The 15,380-nt window shown below is 42.5% G+C and overlaps 1 protein-coding gene across 1 annotated transcript; it reads right to left on the reverse strand.

Annotated features, from left to right (window-relative positions):
- Window positions 1-10,356: 10,356 nt before the first annotated feature.
- On the reverse strand, window positions 10,357-12,969 carry LOC309553702 (E3 ubiquitin/ISG15 ligase TRIM25-like). The gene has a single exon (XM_082255075.1). The coding sequence runs from the start codon at window positions 12,938-12,940 to the stop codon at window positions 11,318-11,320; it is 1,623 nt and encodes a 540-aa protein (XP_082111201.1). The 5' UTR covers window positions 12,941-12,969; the 3' UTR covers window positions 10,357-11,317.
- Window positions 12,970-15,380: the final 2,411 nt, after the last annotated feature.

Genomic DNA, 15,380 nt, shown 5'->3' on the forward strand with positions numbered 1-15,380 from the left:
CACTTTCTTTCCCCTGCACCCCCCCCCCCCCCACACTGAACACGGGGGACCTGGAGACTTTTTTTTTTTCTAAATAACTGCACAGCGGGAGATTAGCTTATTGGTGGACAGGATTTGGGAGTCCTCGTCTGCTCTACCTCCAGGCCCCCCTGCTGAGATGACAGATCCGCCCAGTGCGTGAGGGCCCTACTGACATCCCACCCCCCAATGTGTGGCACGCCCCCCTTGGTACGCCCCTGCCTCTATGACTGGAACAAATTTGATCATATTTTACATTGTGTGGATTAGAACTTTGTAACCACTTTGTGCATTTAGGCTGGGTTCACACTGTTGTGCCAGGCGTGTCACTGCGAGCATTACTGCTATTTGGAAAAACATGCATTATGTTTGTTGATGCGCTGTGGTGCCATTCATTCTTAATGGTACCTTAATGAGCCTACAAAAAAAATAGTTCATGCAGCTTTTTTGGTGTGTTAGGCATCCCTTTCAAATAATGCACAACATAACACATGTGTGCTAATGAACTGTGACATTGTGAATCCAGCTTGAAAGATTTTTTTTTTAAAATCAGGTAAAGTTTATTGAACAATGTCAAAATAGTGGTGCAAAGTTCAAGAGTTAGTGCACACCGATGAATAATTAATTCAGTTTCAATAAGCACAGTCTCATTCAGTTTACATACAGCATATACCAGGGGTCTCCAAACTTTCCAAGCAAATATAAGAAGTCCATAGGTCCAAAAGAAAATTTTCAGGGAAGGCCCAACTGGTATTGCAAAAATATATAGACAACTTTATTGAAAAATACAAAATTGTAAAAAATACACCTCCACCATTGCAAGAGTATAAAAACAACCAGGTAGCTACCACAGACTTGCATCCATCCACATACACACATCTGAATACAGGTAATGGGATTAACAGCAGGCAATCAACCATAAAGCTAGGGGATATTCCCAAATAATCAATAGCAATTCCTGCTCTTGGAATAGGTCAGTCTGGAGTCCCAACTGTAGGTAAATGGAGCTTGCCACAGCAAAGGTAGAGGGAGGAATGAAACCCTCACCAAATCTATACATTCTTTGCCAGATAGTGAGGGCAAATACCTGGACAAAACACTTTTTTAGAAGGTACAGGAACTGGAGAGAACAACCTAGCTCCAAAGAAAAGTATAGTAAAAACCAGACAGGGAGGCAAGGATAATACCCAGACACCCACGGTAGAAAAAGAAAGAGGAAGAGAGGCCGTAAAAAAACAAAGGGAGATGAGAGCCAGGAATGGCAGGAGATGACTGATGCCTTCCCTCCATCAGGGAGGAACAGGGGGACGGACGTCGGCCATGAAGGTGGTAAACCTGTCCGACTTTCCTTTGACTCAACATCACATTTCCCTATGAAACAAGGGTTTATCCTTTTCATCTACTTCCTCCATTAATGAATTTGAGGTGTTCAAGGATGTCAGCCTCTTCTTACGGAAAGTGATATATTGGCATAATCACCGACAATCGGATTCAGCTCCAAAACAGGTTGATACGGATGAGGAAGAAGCCTTAAATGCACTGGCCTCACTCCTAGAAGAAAATGCTGACCATGATTTGGACACCAAGCAATGCTCAACCTCAACAAATTTTACAAGACCATCTCATATATAGATTAGATCTGTTCAGATTCCCCCCATTTTCCAAACGTAAGTGGATAAATTTTTTTTTTTGATCAAGTACAAAAAGATCTAGCAAAAATAAACTGGAACTGGAGGGGTTTGGACAACCTAACTAGGGAAGAGAGGAAAGCTATGAAAGAACTGGAGGAGGCCCCCAACCTAGTAATTTAATTAGGGCAGCGACAAAGGTGGGAATATAGTTCTGCTGATGGGAAAAATGTGTGAACAAGAAGTTATGCGTTAACTCACTGATGCATCCACCTACAAATAACTAGCTAACAGCTCCTTCCCTGCCATTGTTGATGCCCTTAACTGTAGGTTGATATTGGCACATGAGGCTGGGTTGATTTCCAGAAAATAACTTTTTTTTTTTGGGGGTTTGGGAATTCAATATACCACCCTGTCCTAATATTCCCAAGCTTCACAAATCGGTTCAAAATCCCCGTAGGCCTATAGTGTCAGCCATTAAAGGCCCACTAGAGAGGGTGGGCAAATTTATAGATGCCCTGATTAAGGAACTAGTACTAGATTTGCCCTCTTTTGTGCAAGACACTAGGGACGTACTAAAGAGACTTGAGGTCACCAGCATTCTGGAAGGAGCCCTCCTGGTTGGAGTCAGCGTCGAGTCCCTCTATACTTCAATTCCCTATTAGTGAGGACTACGAGGAGTGACCCACTTCCTTCAACAAAAATTCCTGCAATTGGGGGCCCACAATTAATTGTTGAGACCCTTGAATTCATGTTGAAGCACAATTGTTTCCAATTCTTGAGGGCCAACTATCAACAACTTAGGGGGAAATCGATGCCTGCCTACATTTAGGCCTCTGGGAGGAGGAGGTGGTGTATCGGTCCTCTTTGTATCTCAGCCACAGTCTCTTGGGGGGGGGGGGGGAATTATTGAACAACTGTCCTCCTTCATGGATGAATTCAATTCCAGTAATAGAAACACTAGAGTGAATACAGAGGGTTTACCACAAGATGTAAACCATTGGTGAGCCTCAAAAACAGGAAGGCCAGATTATAGTTTGCCAAACAACATCTAAAAAAGCCTTCACAGTTCTGGAACAACATCCTATGGACAGATGAGACCAAGATCAACTTGTACCAGAGCGATGGGAAGAGAAGAGTATGGAGAAGGAAAGGAACTGATCATGATCCAAAGCATACCACCTCATCAGTGAAGCATGGTAGTGGTAGTGTTATGGCGTGGGCATGTATGGCTGCCAATGGGACTGGTTCTCTTGTATTTATTGATGATGTGAATGCTGACAAAAGCAGCAGGATGAATTCTGAAGTGTTTCGGGAAATATTATCTGCTCATATTCAGCCAAATGTTTCAGAACTCATTGGATGGCGCTTCACAGTGCAGATGGACAATGACCCGAAGCATACTGCAAAAGCCCCCACTGGCTATATAACAAGCTGCAAAGACCAGAGCCGGCATAATCACGGGAGACATCGTGGGAGGAGGAACGGAGGGAGAAGACCAGAGGAAGAAGACCAGAAGGAGAAGATCAGAGGGAGAAGACCGGAGGGGAGAAGATAAGAGGAGAAGATTTTTAATAAAGGACTTCTCAAAACTGTCTTGTCATTATTTACATACACTGCCTTTTTTGAATTTTTTTGGGTGAATGGGTAGAGGTACAATGCACCCCTTACTTATTCACATAGGGAGGGGATCCAGGATCTGGGGGCCCACTTGTTAAAGGAGGCTTCCAGATTCTGATAAGCCCCCTGCCCGCAGACCCCCACAACCACCGCCCAGGGTTGTCGGGAAGAGGCCCTTGTCCTCATCAACATGGGGACAAGGTGCTTTGGGGTGGGGGGGTGCAGAGCCCCTCCCACCCCAAAGCACCCACCTACCCATGTTGAGGGCGTGTGGCCTGGTATGGTCCAGGAGGGGGTGGGGCCGCTCGCTTGTCCCCTCGCCTTTCCTGACCTGCCGGGCTGCATGCTCGGATAAGGGTCTGGCATGGATTTTGGGGGGGACCCCACACCGTTTTTTCGGCTCCCCTCAAAATCCATACCAGACCCGTAGGACCTGGTTTGGAACCTGGGGGGGACCCCCCACACCGTTTTTTTTTTTCCATTTTGGCGTGGAAGATCCTCAGAGATCATTCTGATCCGACTTGTGATGCGACTTCCATTCAAATCAATTGACTGACAGCCATATCAAAGACGGCTCATAGGCAACCATTGATTTTGAATGGAGGCAGAAAAATGCTGCTAAAAGCCAACGTGGCCAAACGTACAATAACGCCAATGCTAAAAGCTACTTAAAGCACATTTTTACAGCTGCTTTTTCCTGGTGTTAAAAATGGCTCTGCAGCTCATTTTTTTTTTGACTCCCTATGTGCATGGGCCCTTACTCATAGTTCTATTTTTTAATTGAATGATTCTATACTTATTGCTTTGTCAGTGCAATTTATGTTTATTCTTTCATTTTAAGTTTGTGATTATCAATGAGGTCATATGGTTGAAGTTTTTTTAATAATTGACTTGGCATTTATCTTTTAGTGCTGCACTGTTTTATATGATTAGTTTGGAGTTTGTATTTTGGCTTTGAAAGCTAGTAGCTTTTCTCTTTACTCAAGTGTGGTGTTTTTCCTCTTATTAAGCCCCGTACACACGTACCGATCGTCGGCCGAACGATCGGCTGTCTTTTGTCCCTGGGCTGTCGTGTCTGTTGAAAAGTGCAAAAGACTGCACAAGAATTTTGTCCGCCGACTACAGCCGACTGCAGAAGTGATGTCATGTGATGGTTAACTTTCCCTGTGTTTTTTCTTTTCTGAGCATGCCCAGTCTTGCAAATCTGCTGTCTGTCGGCCGAATTCTGTATTGACTGGCGAACAATCGGCCGTTCTGGTGTCGGCATACTAAAATTTTAATGCTTGCAAGACAGATTCTTTTCGGCCGAAAGTGCGCTGTCGGCTGTCGGAAGCATCATACTAACAAGCCGAAAATCGGCCGATCGCTCGGCGGCCGAACATTTTCGGCCGACAATCTGCACGTGTGTACGGGCCTTTATTTGGTTAAACCTTTCTATATGTCAGCATTTCACCTTAGAGCTGACAGATGTTAAAGGACAATGTGACTAATTTGTTTTCATACACTCCGTTTGGCTTTTGATGTTTGCTGTTTGCTTGTTGCTACTTTTAACTTTGTCTTTCCCTCATCTGTGTTAATTTGACACTTTTATATTGCACTTAGAATTATATTGCACTTAGAATTAACTCTTCTGCAGAGGTTGATGTGCATAGGACCCATTGTTGTTGAAAAATCAGTGCAACAGGTGTGTAGACTACGCAAAAGACATCCATCCCAAGCCTCTCCTCGTTCTGAAGAGGTTCGTCTGACAAGTGAAACGTGTCAGCGTGAGGTCATTACGTTTGTGATGTTAGGACACAGACGGGACTCCACTGACATGCCTCTCCATCCCAGGAATTAGCCGGTTATATCCAAGGAGTGGGGAAGTGCCGTTTGAAGTGCTTTGGAAACCTGCCTTGGAAACGTCCTTTCATAGATATCGGTGGGCACCTCCATACTGTCGGGGAGTACTGAGATCACCTGGACTGTTTACATCTTATTTATCAACACCTGAACTTACCCCCACATGGCACCATTCCCAATTCCATTACAGCACACCAATTTCAACTGCATGCACCCACTACCTTACCGGCCTTGCCCGGTCTCATTCAGCTGCGGGATAACAGAGTAGCTTCACCCACCGTACAGTACAGAACTCTGTGACTAGGGACTCACAAACTCACTTACCTATAACAGCATTTTGAGATTGGAGCAGGATCTTCCAATACTGCACAACTACAGTCACCGGCTGTGGCAGGCTCCATTTACCTACAGTTGGGACTCCAGACTGACATATTCCAAGAGCAGGAATTGCTATTTATGGTTGATTGCCTGCTGTTAATCCCATTACCTGTATTCAGGTGTGTGTATGTGGATGGATGAAGTCTGTGGTAGTTACCTGGTTGTGGTGACAAGATTGTGATTTTTTTTTTCATACTCTTGAAATGGTGGAGGTGCACTTTTTACAATTTTGTATTTTTCAATAAACTTTTCTATTTATTTTTGCAATACCGGTTTATTCTTCCCTGATGATTTTCTTGTGAACCTAGAGTCTTCTTAATTATATGCTGCTGGTAATCCAGAGGATCAAACTCCTTTTTCTTCTCCCCCTTTTGGTATGTTGTGGAGTGATGGTATATACAGTAAAACCTTGGATTGCGAGCATAATTCGTTCTGGAAACATGCTTGTAATCCAAAGCACTCTTATATCAAAGCAAATTTTCCCATAAGAAATAATGGAAACTCAGATAATTCGTTCCACAACCATTTATCCACAAGTCTTTCAGTTTATAGTCCATATACAAAGATTATAGCAATGCGATAGGTTGTGTCATCATAAAATGTCCATCCACAAATGGCGCCTCCACAAGGGGATTAGAAGCAAAATCCAGCAGGAGCTACAGAGTATAAAAGAGAAGAGAGGCGCCTCTAAGTGTAGCAGTATGGGGACATTTAATGAGGGTTCAACACTAAGCAACTCACATGGTTTATGATTAAGAGGCACATCTAAGTATGCAGGCATCTGGGGTAAAGCTGTCCACATAGACCATCTTCTGAACCACTGGCTCTCACCACTGTCAGTCTGCAAATGTGATTGGGAAGACTACCCTGCAGTAGAGTGATCTGAAAGCGAGACTTTGAATCGCTCGTGGAGCGCAGCGTGGAAGGGTGTGATGAAGATGGCAGTGCAGAAGATAGTCTATGTGGACAGCTTTACCCCGGATGCCTGCATACTTAGATGTGCCTCTTAATCATCAACCATGTGAGCTGCTATATGTTGTACCTTCATTAAATGTAACAATATTGCTACACTTAGAGGCGCCTCTCTTCTCTTTTATACCCAGTTGTGACATGACGCTACTTGTATATCAAGACATCGCTTGTATATCAAGTCAAAATTTATTTAAAAAATTTGCTTGTCTTGCAAAGCGCTCTCAAACCAAGTTACTCTCAAACCAAGGTTTTACTGTATTGGTTAAGGGATACTGGAATACCTGATATTCCCCCATTATCTATCTACAACTGAGGTGTAGCCCATGTAGCAATTTTATTTTTCTGATTTATTTGTTTTCCAAGCAAAAGGCCGGTTTACTGTCCTTCAGGCTTTGGGGGGGGGGGGGGGGCTGGACTGTGGCCAATGGGAGTAGAAAATGCCCTGGCATCAGTGCCCCATCATTGGTTTAAATGGGAAGACTAGTGCTCCATTGGTGGTGTCAGTTGGGGGAATAGTGCCCGATCATTGGTGTCAGTTAGTGGAATAGTGCCCCATCATTGTTGTCAGTTGGTGGAATAGTGCCCCAAGGGTCAGATAAAGACAAGAAAAGGGCTGCAGGTTGGAGACCACTGGCACATACTGTAAACTTGAGCTTAGGAACCTTTGGCCTTTTTTTGCCAAAGCTCCTCAACTCCATAAAAGCATACATGTGTCCATGTACACATAGGCTTTTAACAGAGTTTAGAACCTCCCTCTCCTAAACGTGGATAAATTGCATTCATAATAGAAACATTATGGCCGCAGGAAAACGCACCAAAATTTGCTACCTTTTGTGTTTTCCCGCAGTCACGGTCAGGGTAGGCTAGCGTACGTGTTGTCTTAGAATTTCAGCTAGTTGGAGAAATTACATTACAGACACAGGATCCTGCTGTATACAGCTAAAGGAGGTAAGTTACAGACAAACTGACAGCGTGGGTGTGACCTATACACATACACAATGCACCTGTTGTTTTCGGGAGAAAAAGCTGGATATCTTCTTTAAATCAGACCGCTAACCTAATTTTGAACATTTTTGGTACCCCTCCTTTGTCAGAATTGGATAATTTATTTTATTTTTGCGCAATACCTTTTTACATCTTGCCCTCCCTTTGTTTCCTTATTCATCTAAATAAGAATGAGTAGGCTGTGCTAGGTGTGCATTTTGTAGCAAATGCACACCAAGCACCCTAGAAAAATAATGTTGCTTTGCTAAATTTTATAAAAATTTGTTGTTACTATAGTAATGTGTAAACCAAATGATCCCGCTCAAGTTCTGCGCTCAAGTGCTGGGTGCGCTGCACTGCAAAACTCAAAAGATTATATACACCTTGGGACAGCGCCAATCATAATTTGGAAAACGACCTAACGTGTAACTGCAGTCCCTCAGCATGTGGCATAAACTACAAATAATAAAAATACAAAATATGAAGTAGGTGCTGTTACACAATATAAATAGACATCAAAGATTCTCACCATGCCTGTGTGCATACCAAAAAATATAATAATCCTTCCCCCAATCATGAACCATGTACTATTGATCCCATAAATCAATCAAAAACGTTTATTTTATATATATATATATATATATATATATATATACACACACACACACACACACACACACACACACACACACATGCGTCAGTGGTTGTGTGTGTAACAGAAAAATAACTCAATAGTATAAAAATGTAAAACATATTCAATATTTTATAACACAAATTAATCAATCAGTGAAAATAAGTTGATACTACAAATGTATCAACAAATTTTTCAAACAATGAAAATAGGTGGATACTGTGAATGATAGTCCAATATAAAAGGTGATCCTCCAAAAAAAACATGATGTATAAAAAATTCCAATATAAGAAGTGACAGTTCAAACAAATCGTGAGAGTATCTAAGTCCATATATCCATATCTGTGCAATATGCATACTTTTTCCAAATAAAGAGGGCTCCACCACGTGCAGGAAATAGATATATAATGCGCTCACCAGAGCCCCTAAGCCCCAGGGACCATAACACATGTAAATGACAGATGGATATTAGTATACCATCGATAGGCCTAGAGAATGAGCCAAATATGGCCGCTTCCTCCCCTCAGATAATGATGTCAATATATGCATGGAAGACAGATAACATAATGATAGTGCAACACCGTTTATTAAAATCCATCAATAAAAAACAACTCTGCAGCAGTTGCCCTTACATTAAAAATTGCCTCGATCGGCACCAGCTCTGTATGCAAATATATGCCCTTAGGCCACTGTGAGATGTATCGGGAACTCACTCTCTCCCCCGCCAGATGCAGCTCCTCAGTGTGTTCCTCCCTGAATTGACGTCAGATGGTTAATTCCAGGCGATAGAGAAAGCAACCCAATCTCATGTGATCTTCAGTTGTTTTTTTATTTATGGATTTTAATAAACGGTGTTGTACTATCATTATGTTATCGGTCTTCCATGCATATTGACATCGTTATCTGAGGGGAGGAAGCGGCCATATTTGGATCATTCTCTAGGCCAGCGATGGCCAACCTTGGCACCCCAGATGTTTTGGAACTGCATTTCCCATGATGCTCAACTACACTGCTGAGTGCATGAGCATCATGGGAAATGTTGTTCCAAAACATCTGGGGTGTGCCAAGGTTCACCATCACTGCTTTAGGCCTATAAATGGTATACTAATATCCATCTGTCATATACATGTGTTATGGTCCCTGGGGCTTAGGGGCTCTGGTGAGTGCATTATATATATATATATATATATATATATATATATATATATATATATATATATATATATATACACACACACACACACACACACACACACATTTCCTGCACGTGGTGGAGCACTATTTGGAAAAAGCACACATATTGCACGGATATGGTTATATAGACTTAGATACTCTCACATTTTTTTTGAACTGTCAAAACTCAAAAGATGGCAGAGTGGAGAGGACTCTGAAAGTTCACTGGAATGCAAAAGAAGGAAAGCGTGCATTGAAAGCTATGTATGTATTTTTCTATCGATATTTAATATAAAACTTTTAACTGTGCCTTTTTTGTTTACTTTTTGGGATCTTTAACAAAGATTTTACACCTGCAAAAATATGTGTATTTACTATTTATTTCCCCCAAAAGATGCATTTAAAATGTTTTGTAAATGCAAAAAAAATTTCAATTTGAAAAGTTAGTGAATGGTTTGCACATTATTTGCTGCTTTGGAAATATACATCTTTGAAACATACGTGAGCCTGCTTTCAGGTTTTACAGATGGTTTTCATTTCACCTCTCCAGAATGAAAAACGTTCATTTAGATAAAAGACACAAACCAGTTATTTTATGATTCTTTTTTTTTTTTACGTACATAGTACATGTACCATAGCAAGCGATGTTAGATCTGACACTGCTATCTACTGGTTAGCTTTGAGTGTTGTTTCAACAGAATAGTTTTTCAAGACAAATGCAAATTAAAGTCGGGAGCAAGAAGGAGGAATACAAATAAATATCTCTCAACATTTCTAAATCTAAAAATGATTCAACTGTGAAATGTGATTGTTTTTTGCTGATTGGCTGATTGCTTTTCCTAGTAGGACAGCCAGAGTTCTGTGGAACCCCAGAGTTCCCACAGAGGTTGCTCGGGGTTCCTTGAGAAGTGAGCAGTGGCAAAATTTCCACCGATAGCCTTTTTCATCGACCTCCAGTGTGAGGGATCACTAAAATGTTCACCGTCTGCTGTTCTTTTCTGGGTATTATTTCCCTCATAATAATTTTAAGATTTATACTGAAAATATTTTTCCTGTATAGAACTGAGTGGCGTAGGGACCATTCACACTGGTGTACCTTAAAATGCGGTATGCACTTTTAACACATTTTCAATGCGTTTTTGGTATGTTTTCTGTATTCCTGTTTCCCAGCATGCACCTGTGAAACTTGGACATGTGACTCAAAAAATGCACCAGAAACGCACAGCGGGTGAAACCTTAATGCAATTTCCATTAATTTTAATGGGAAGGTGTAAAAACGCACTGCACCCACTGCACTTTGGTGTGAAGAGTTCCATGGATTTAAAGGGATACATTTGTCATGTATTTTTGTTCTGCTTTTAAATACTAAAAGCACATCAAAACTGATCAGTGTGAAGGTGCCCTTAGTGGCAAGTCTAGTTACACTATATTCTCTTTTTTTATATTATATCTCCATTCTCCAACTTTCTGATCACTCTTTAAAGTTTTTGCAGGGTTCCCTGAAACCTTAAATTCATTTCAAGACTCCCCCAAAAGAGAAAAGGTTGTGAAAAGCTGTGCTAGGGAGTGCAGACCCATATGGATCATCTAGAAAGAGGTAGTGCTGGACTTTCTTATTACAAAGCGGAGCATGCTTTACACCCTAAACGAAAAAATAGAAATAGCGTGTTTTATCGAAGCATTGAAAAGATGATATAAAAGATTAGGAGATACATTTCTAAACTTTGAAATAATCAGCAACCATTATCAATAAGATAATTTGGGGGATTCAACATTTCCATCGGTGTCCTGTATTCTCCAGTTGCTGCTTTGCCCCTACAAATAATGTTCCTTGCCTATTGTCAGGAATGTTCAGCTGCTCCATGCTCCTCACTCCAGAAGACATTGTTGACTCAAAGAAGGATGAGCAATGGAAAGAAAAGCAATGTTGAATATTTGTTGCCAAGAGAATGATAGATCTCAAACAAGTAAATATTTTAACATATCTGAAATGTATGCTGGGGGTGGAACTATGTTTACTGATCTGCCAATGTCTGAGATAGCGAGTCAGGATCACCAGCCTATGATGTTACTAAAATACAGATTTCTTATTCTCCTGGCTCTTTAGAATTCTCACCCAGCTGGCTACATGCACATTTTTCACCTTTCTCCGGTACACACATAACACAGCATGGAGGGGCTCTGTGAAGGTGGCGGTAAAGGTGTGGAGGTGTCTGATTGGCTCAGAGAGATCATAAAAGGACAGCTGTCCAGCTTCATAATCCAGAGAGATCCTGACTCGGGTACTGAAATCCTTAGGAGGTAACTGGATCTCTTTACTGTCATGTAGTACTGCTAATGTATTATTTTCCCAACGCAAGCACCAAGACTTGTTGTTTTCACCAATACGTGACTGATCACCTTTTCTCTCTATACTGGGATAACACATCCCTATATTCCACCAGGCTGCTTTACTGCATTCAGTGTCCCAGTAATACCACCCTGATGTAAAACTGATGCTGCTTAATACATTATAAAAACCCTGAAATCTCTCCGGTGTTTCTGGGCAATTCTGATTTGTTTCTGACCAGGATGCAGTTTTCCTGTCATCTGATATATGAAGATTATTCTGAGCAGTGTTTATATCTAGTAATACGTCTGCAGGTTTTGGTACATAGACCTCTATTTTTACACCTCCTACAATCTGAGATAATGTGTGCAATGTTTGTAAGATCAAACCCACATCCAGATGACCTCGGTCACAGATCTGCTTGTCATGTCTCTCGCTGTCCTCATTATCTCCTTCCCCAGCTTCTCCTATATCTGAATCCTGTAAGACAGTCAGTGGATCAGTCATGTTACACAGCTCCTCAATGTGATGGATCTTCCTGGACAGTTCATCTTTCTTTATTTCCAGCTGCTGGATCATATCAGAGATGGACAGTGAAAGCTTCTCTTCCTCCCTGGACATTTCACTCAGGACCTTCTTCTCCAGGTCTTCCAGCTTTCTCCTGAGGTCAGTGAGCAAGGCGCTAAATCTCTCTGCTTCACCGGCTGCTTTTTCTTGTTCTTTTTTCCTGCGTTCCTGTAGACTCCGGACTCTTCTCTCAGTCTCCTCTCTCTTGGTGATCAGCTCCTGCAGAACATTTCTCAGCCTCTTCTTCTTCTTCTCAGAGGCCTCATCCAGTATCTCCACCTGATGTCCCCGATGTTCTCCAGCCAAGCTACAGGACACACAGACACAGGCAGAGTCCTTGATGCAATAATACTTCAAGAGCTCCCCATGGATGGAGCATTTCCTGTTCCCCAGGGAGGTGGAGGGTTCAGTTAGGATATGTTCTGGTGCCTTGCTGTGGACTTTCAGGTGTTTATCACACAGAGAAGCTTCACACATCAGACAGGATTTAACAGCCGGTATAAGAGAGTCTACACAGTAAGTACAGAAGATTCCGGTCTCATTCTGAGTTGGCTGAGTAAAGAGGAAACTCTCCACGATGTTACACAGAGTTACGTTCCTTATCAGTACAGGCCTCTCCACAGACTCTGCTCTGCATTCAGGACAGGAATAAACTCCAGATCCCTCCTGTGTATCCAATACCTGATCAATACATCCCCGGCAGAAGTTGTGTCCACATCTCAGTGTTACAGGATCTGTATAAATGTTCAGACAGACAGAACAATCCAGAAGCTCCTTTCTCACATCTGCAGACGCCATGACTGAAAATAGAGCAAAGAAATGAAAGTGAAAGTCTGACAGAAACCAGGAAGATGATGGTGACTAAGCTTTGTACTATGATATTTAGCCCCTTGGCGTCTAAGCCCGCATTCACACTGCAGCGGCACGACTCTGTACTACTTCGGGGGCGACTTGTGAAGTCCCTTGCACCGCGACTTCGGCGCAACTTGCACAGACTTCATATAATGAATGTCCATGCAAGTCACTCCGAGGTCACCCCAAAGTAGTACAGGACCCTTTTTCTAAGTCGGATCGACTTGTGTCGCTCCTATTAGAACGGGTCCTGTAGCAGTCAACGGACCGCGACTTGTCAGGCTGACAAGTCGCCTGACAAGTCGCGGCAGTGTGAATGGTCTCTTAGGGTAAAATAAATCGAAATGCCTACACACAATTTTGCAACTTTGACATGTGTTAGGAAAACCCTACATATCATCACAGCCACTTTGTGCATCCAGGTGGATTATACCTTTTTTTTTTTCCAGGACAAATTGGGGGCTTTTTTTGGTGGTAAATGGTAATAGATATCTCCTGAATTTTTATTTTTTATTAGAAAAGGAAAACTGGCCCAAAATAGTAAAAAAATATATTTTTTAAATTTAGCTGTATATTTCTTACTACTACCATACCCTTCCACCAAAGAACAATATGAATTTAAATTTCCCTGCTCCTGACGATCACAGCGATACCACATATGTGTATTTTAATTGTTGTATGTACCCGTAGTATAGCCCAAACACAATAGTGCAAATTTTGCTTTTTTTTTTTTATCCTACCTAAAACACACTGACACTAATTTAAAAAAAATAAAAATTCTACCAAAAATAAATATTGACCCTGATCTTGACCCCAGCGTTAACCCTGGCACTGACCTAGATCAAACCTTGATCTAGGTATTTTTTTGTATTTTTTTTATTATATATGTAGCAATATTTCCAGGCATTGGGCCTGATATGGGTCTGCCATTGTTACCAGTAACACTTCCTACACATTTAAGTTGAAAACCCAAGTGTGAGAACAGACAAAACCATTGTTTTGTTTATTTTGTAATGGGGATGGGAGAAGGGAATGAGTGGGATACTCCTCTGGCTCAAGTAGGTTCAACTGGGACACTTTACAGAAAAATGCCTGTTAGCGCTGTCTTGACGCCAGCTGGATGCCAACCAACGCTTCCTGGTGCTTGAATATACTGCTTTGCTGAACTGTGCTAGAACTTCGACTTTAACACTCTGGTTAACTCAGAAGATCCAGGACTGTAATACATTTGACTCCTGATGCTCTGTTTAGCTCAAAAGTCCGATGAGCAGCTCCCTCCAGCCCTTCACTGACTGAGGTAGCTCCTTGTAACTGCTTGTGCTGCTGCAACTCTTACCACTGTACACTTCACACTGTACACATTAACTCTTCAAAGCCCAACCGCTGGCGCCCCCTTTACACTTCAGGGTCCTCTGACTAGGCCCCCCTTTTACCACTAGCTGGCTCCTGGATCCCTGGGACCTTCACTGGAGTGGTCCCCTCTATGCTAGGCAGACGCCCAGGGGCAGTTCACAGTACTCACAAACTTGGAATGCTTTCCTGGAACTGAACCCCTCTTCCTCCGCACACCGGATCCTCTCTGCAGCCCAGCTCAGCTCTCTACAGTATTCTCAGGCAGCCACCTGAGACACCCGATCCTTCTGACAGGAGGAGAGACAGCCGTACTCTCCCTCCTGGGACTCTGTTTCCCACCAAAGACGCTGCTTCATGCGTTCCCCTCAAACATATACCCACTCTCAGAATCCTCTGCGGCAAGAATCTGCCTTTTGGGGTAGACACAGGCCTGAATGGGTCACTGATTGGGTTTCCTCCACTGCCCAATGAGAATCCTCCCACGGAGCCAGTGGGGAGACTCCCCTCTCAGCAACCACACTTGGGAAACATGACAGCCCAGCTGAAAATCATGACCCTGCTGTTAGGCAGCCAAGGCCTACAATACCTTACCTAGCACCTACTTTGTAGGGTGCTACATCTAATATATATATTTTTTTGAGAGAGAGATCATGGGGGTGGGCTTCACAGTGAACGATCACTGTTATAGCCAATCAGAGGCTATCACAGCGATCAGGTGACCCTGTTCGTTAGTACAGGGCCCGGGGGGGCTCAAGTTGAGACTTTGGTCTTTATGCTGGGAGTGCACCATGCGGCGCGCTTCCAGCACAAAGGGAGATACGCAAATAACAGGCCCCACGGAAAAAAACCCAGTCTAGTGGGGCTGCATATTTGTGTTACGTCGGCGTCTAGGGGTTAAGAATTGCAAAGACATATTTAAATGGCAAAAGGGTATGTCGCACTAGTGTAAGGTTTACACTAGTGCCACTTCTGGTATAACTTGTGACACAAAGAGTTGCATGACAATTGAAATCACATTATGTTCAATGGTGGC

Source organism: Pelophylax lessonae, assembly GCF_965119305.1.
Source record: "Pelophylax lessonae genome assembly, chromosome: 4".
In the NCBI taxonomy this organism is placed as follows: domain Eukaryota; kingdom Metazoa; phylum Chordata; class Amphibia; order Anura; family Ranidae; genus Pelophylax; species Pelophylax lessonae.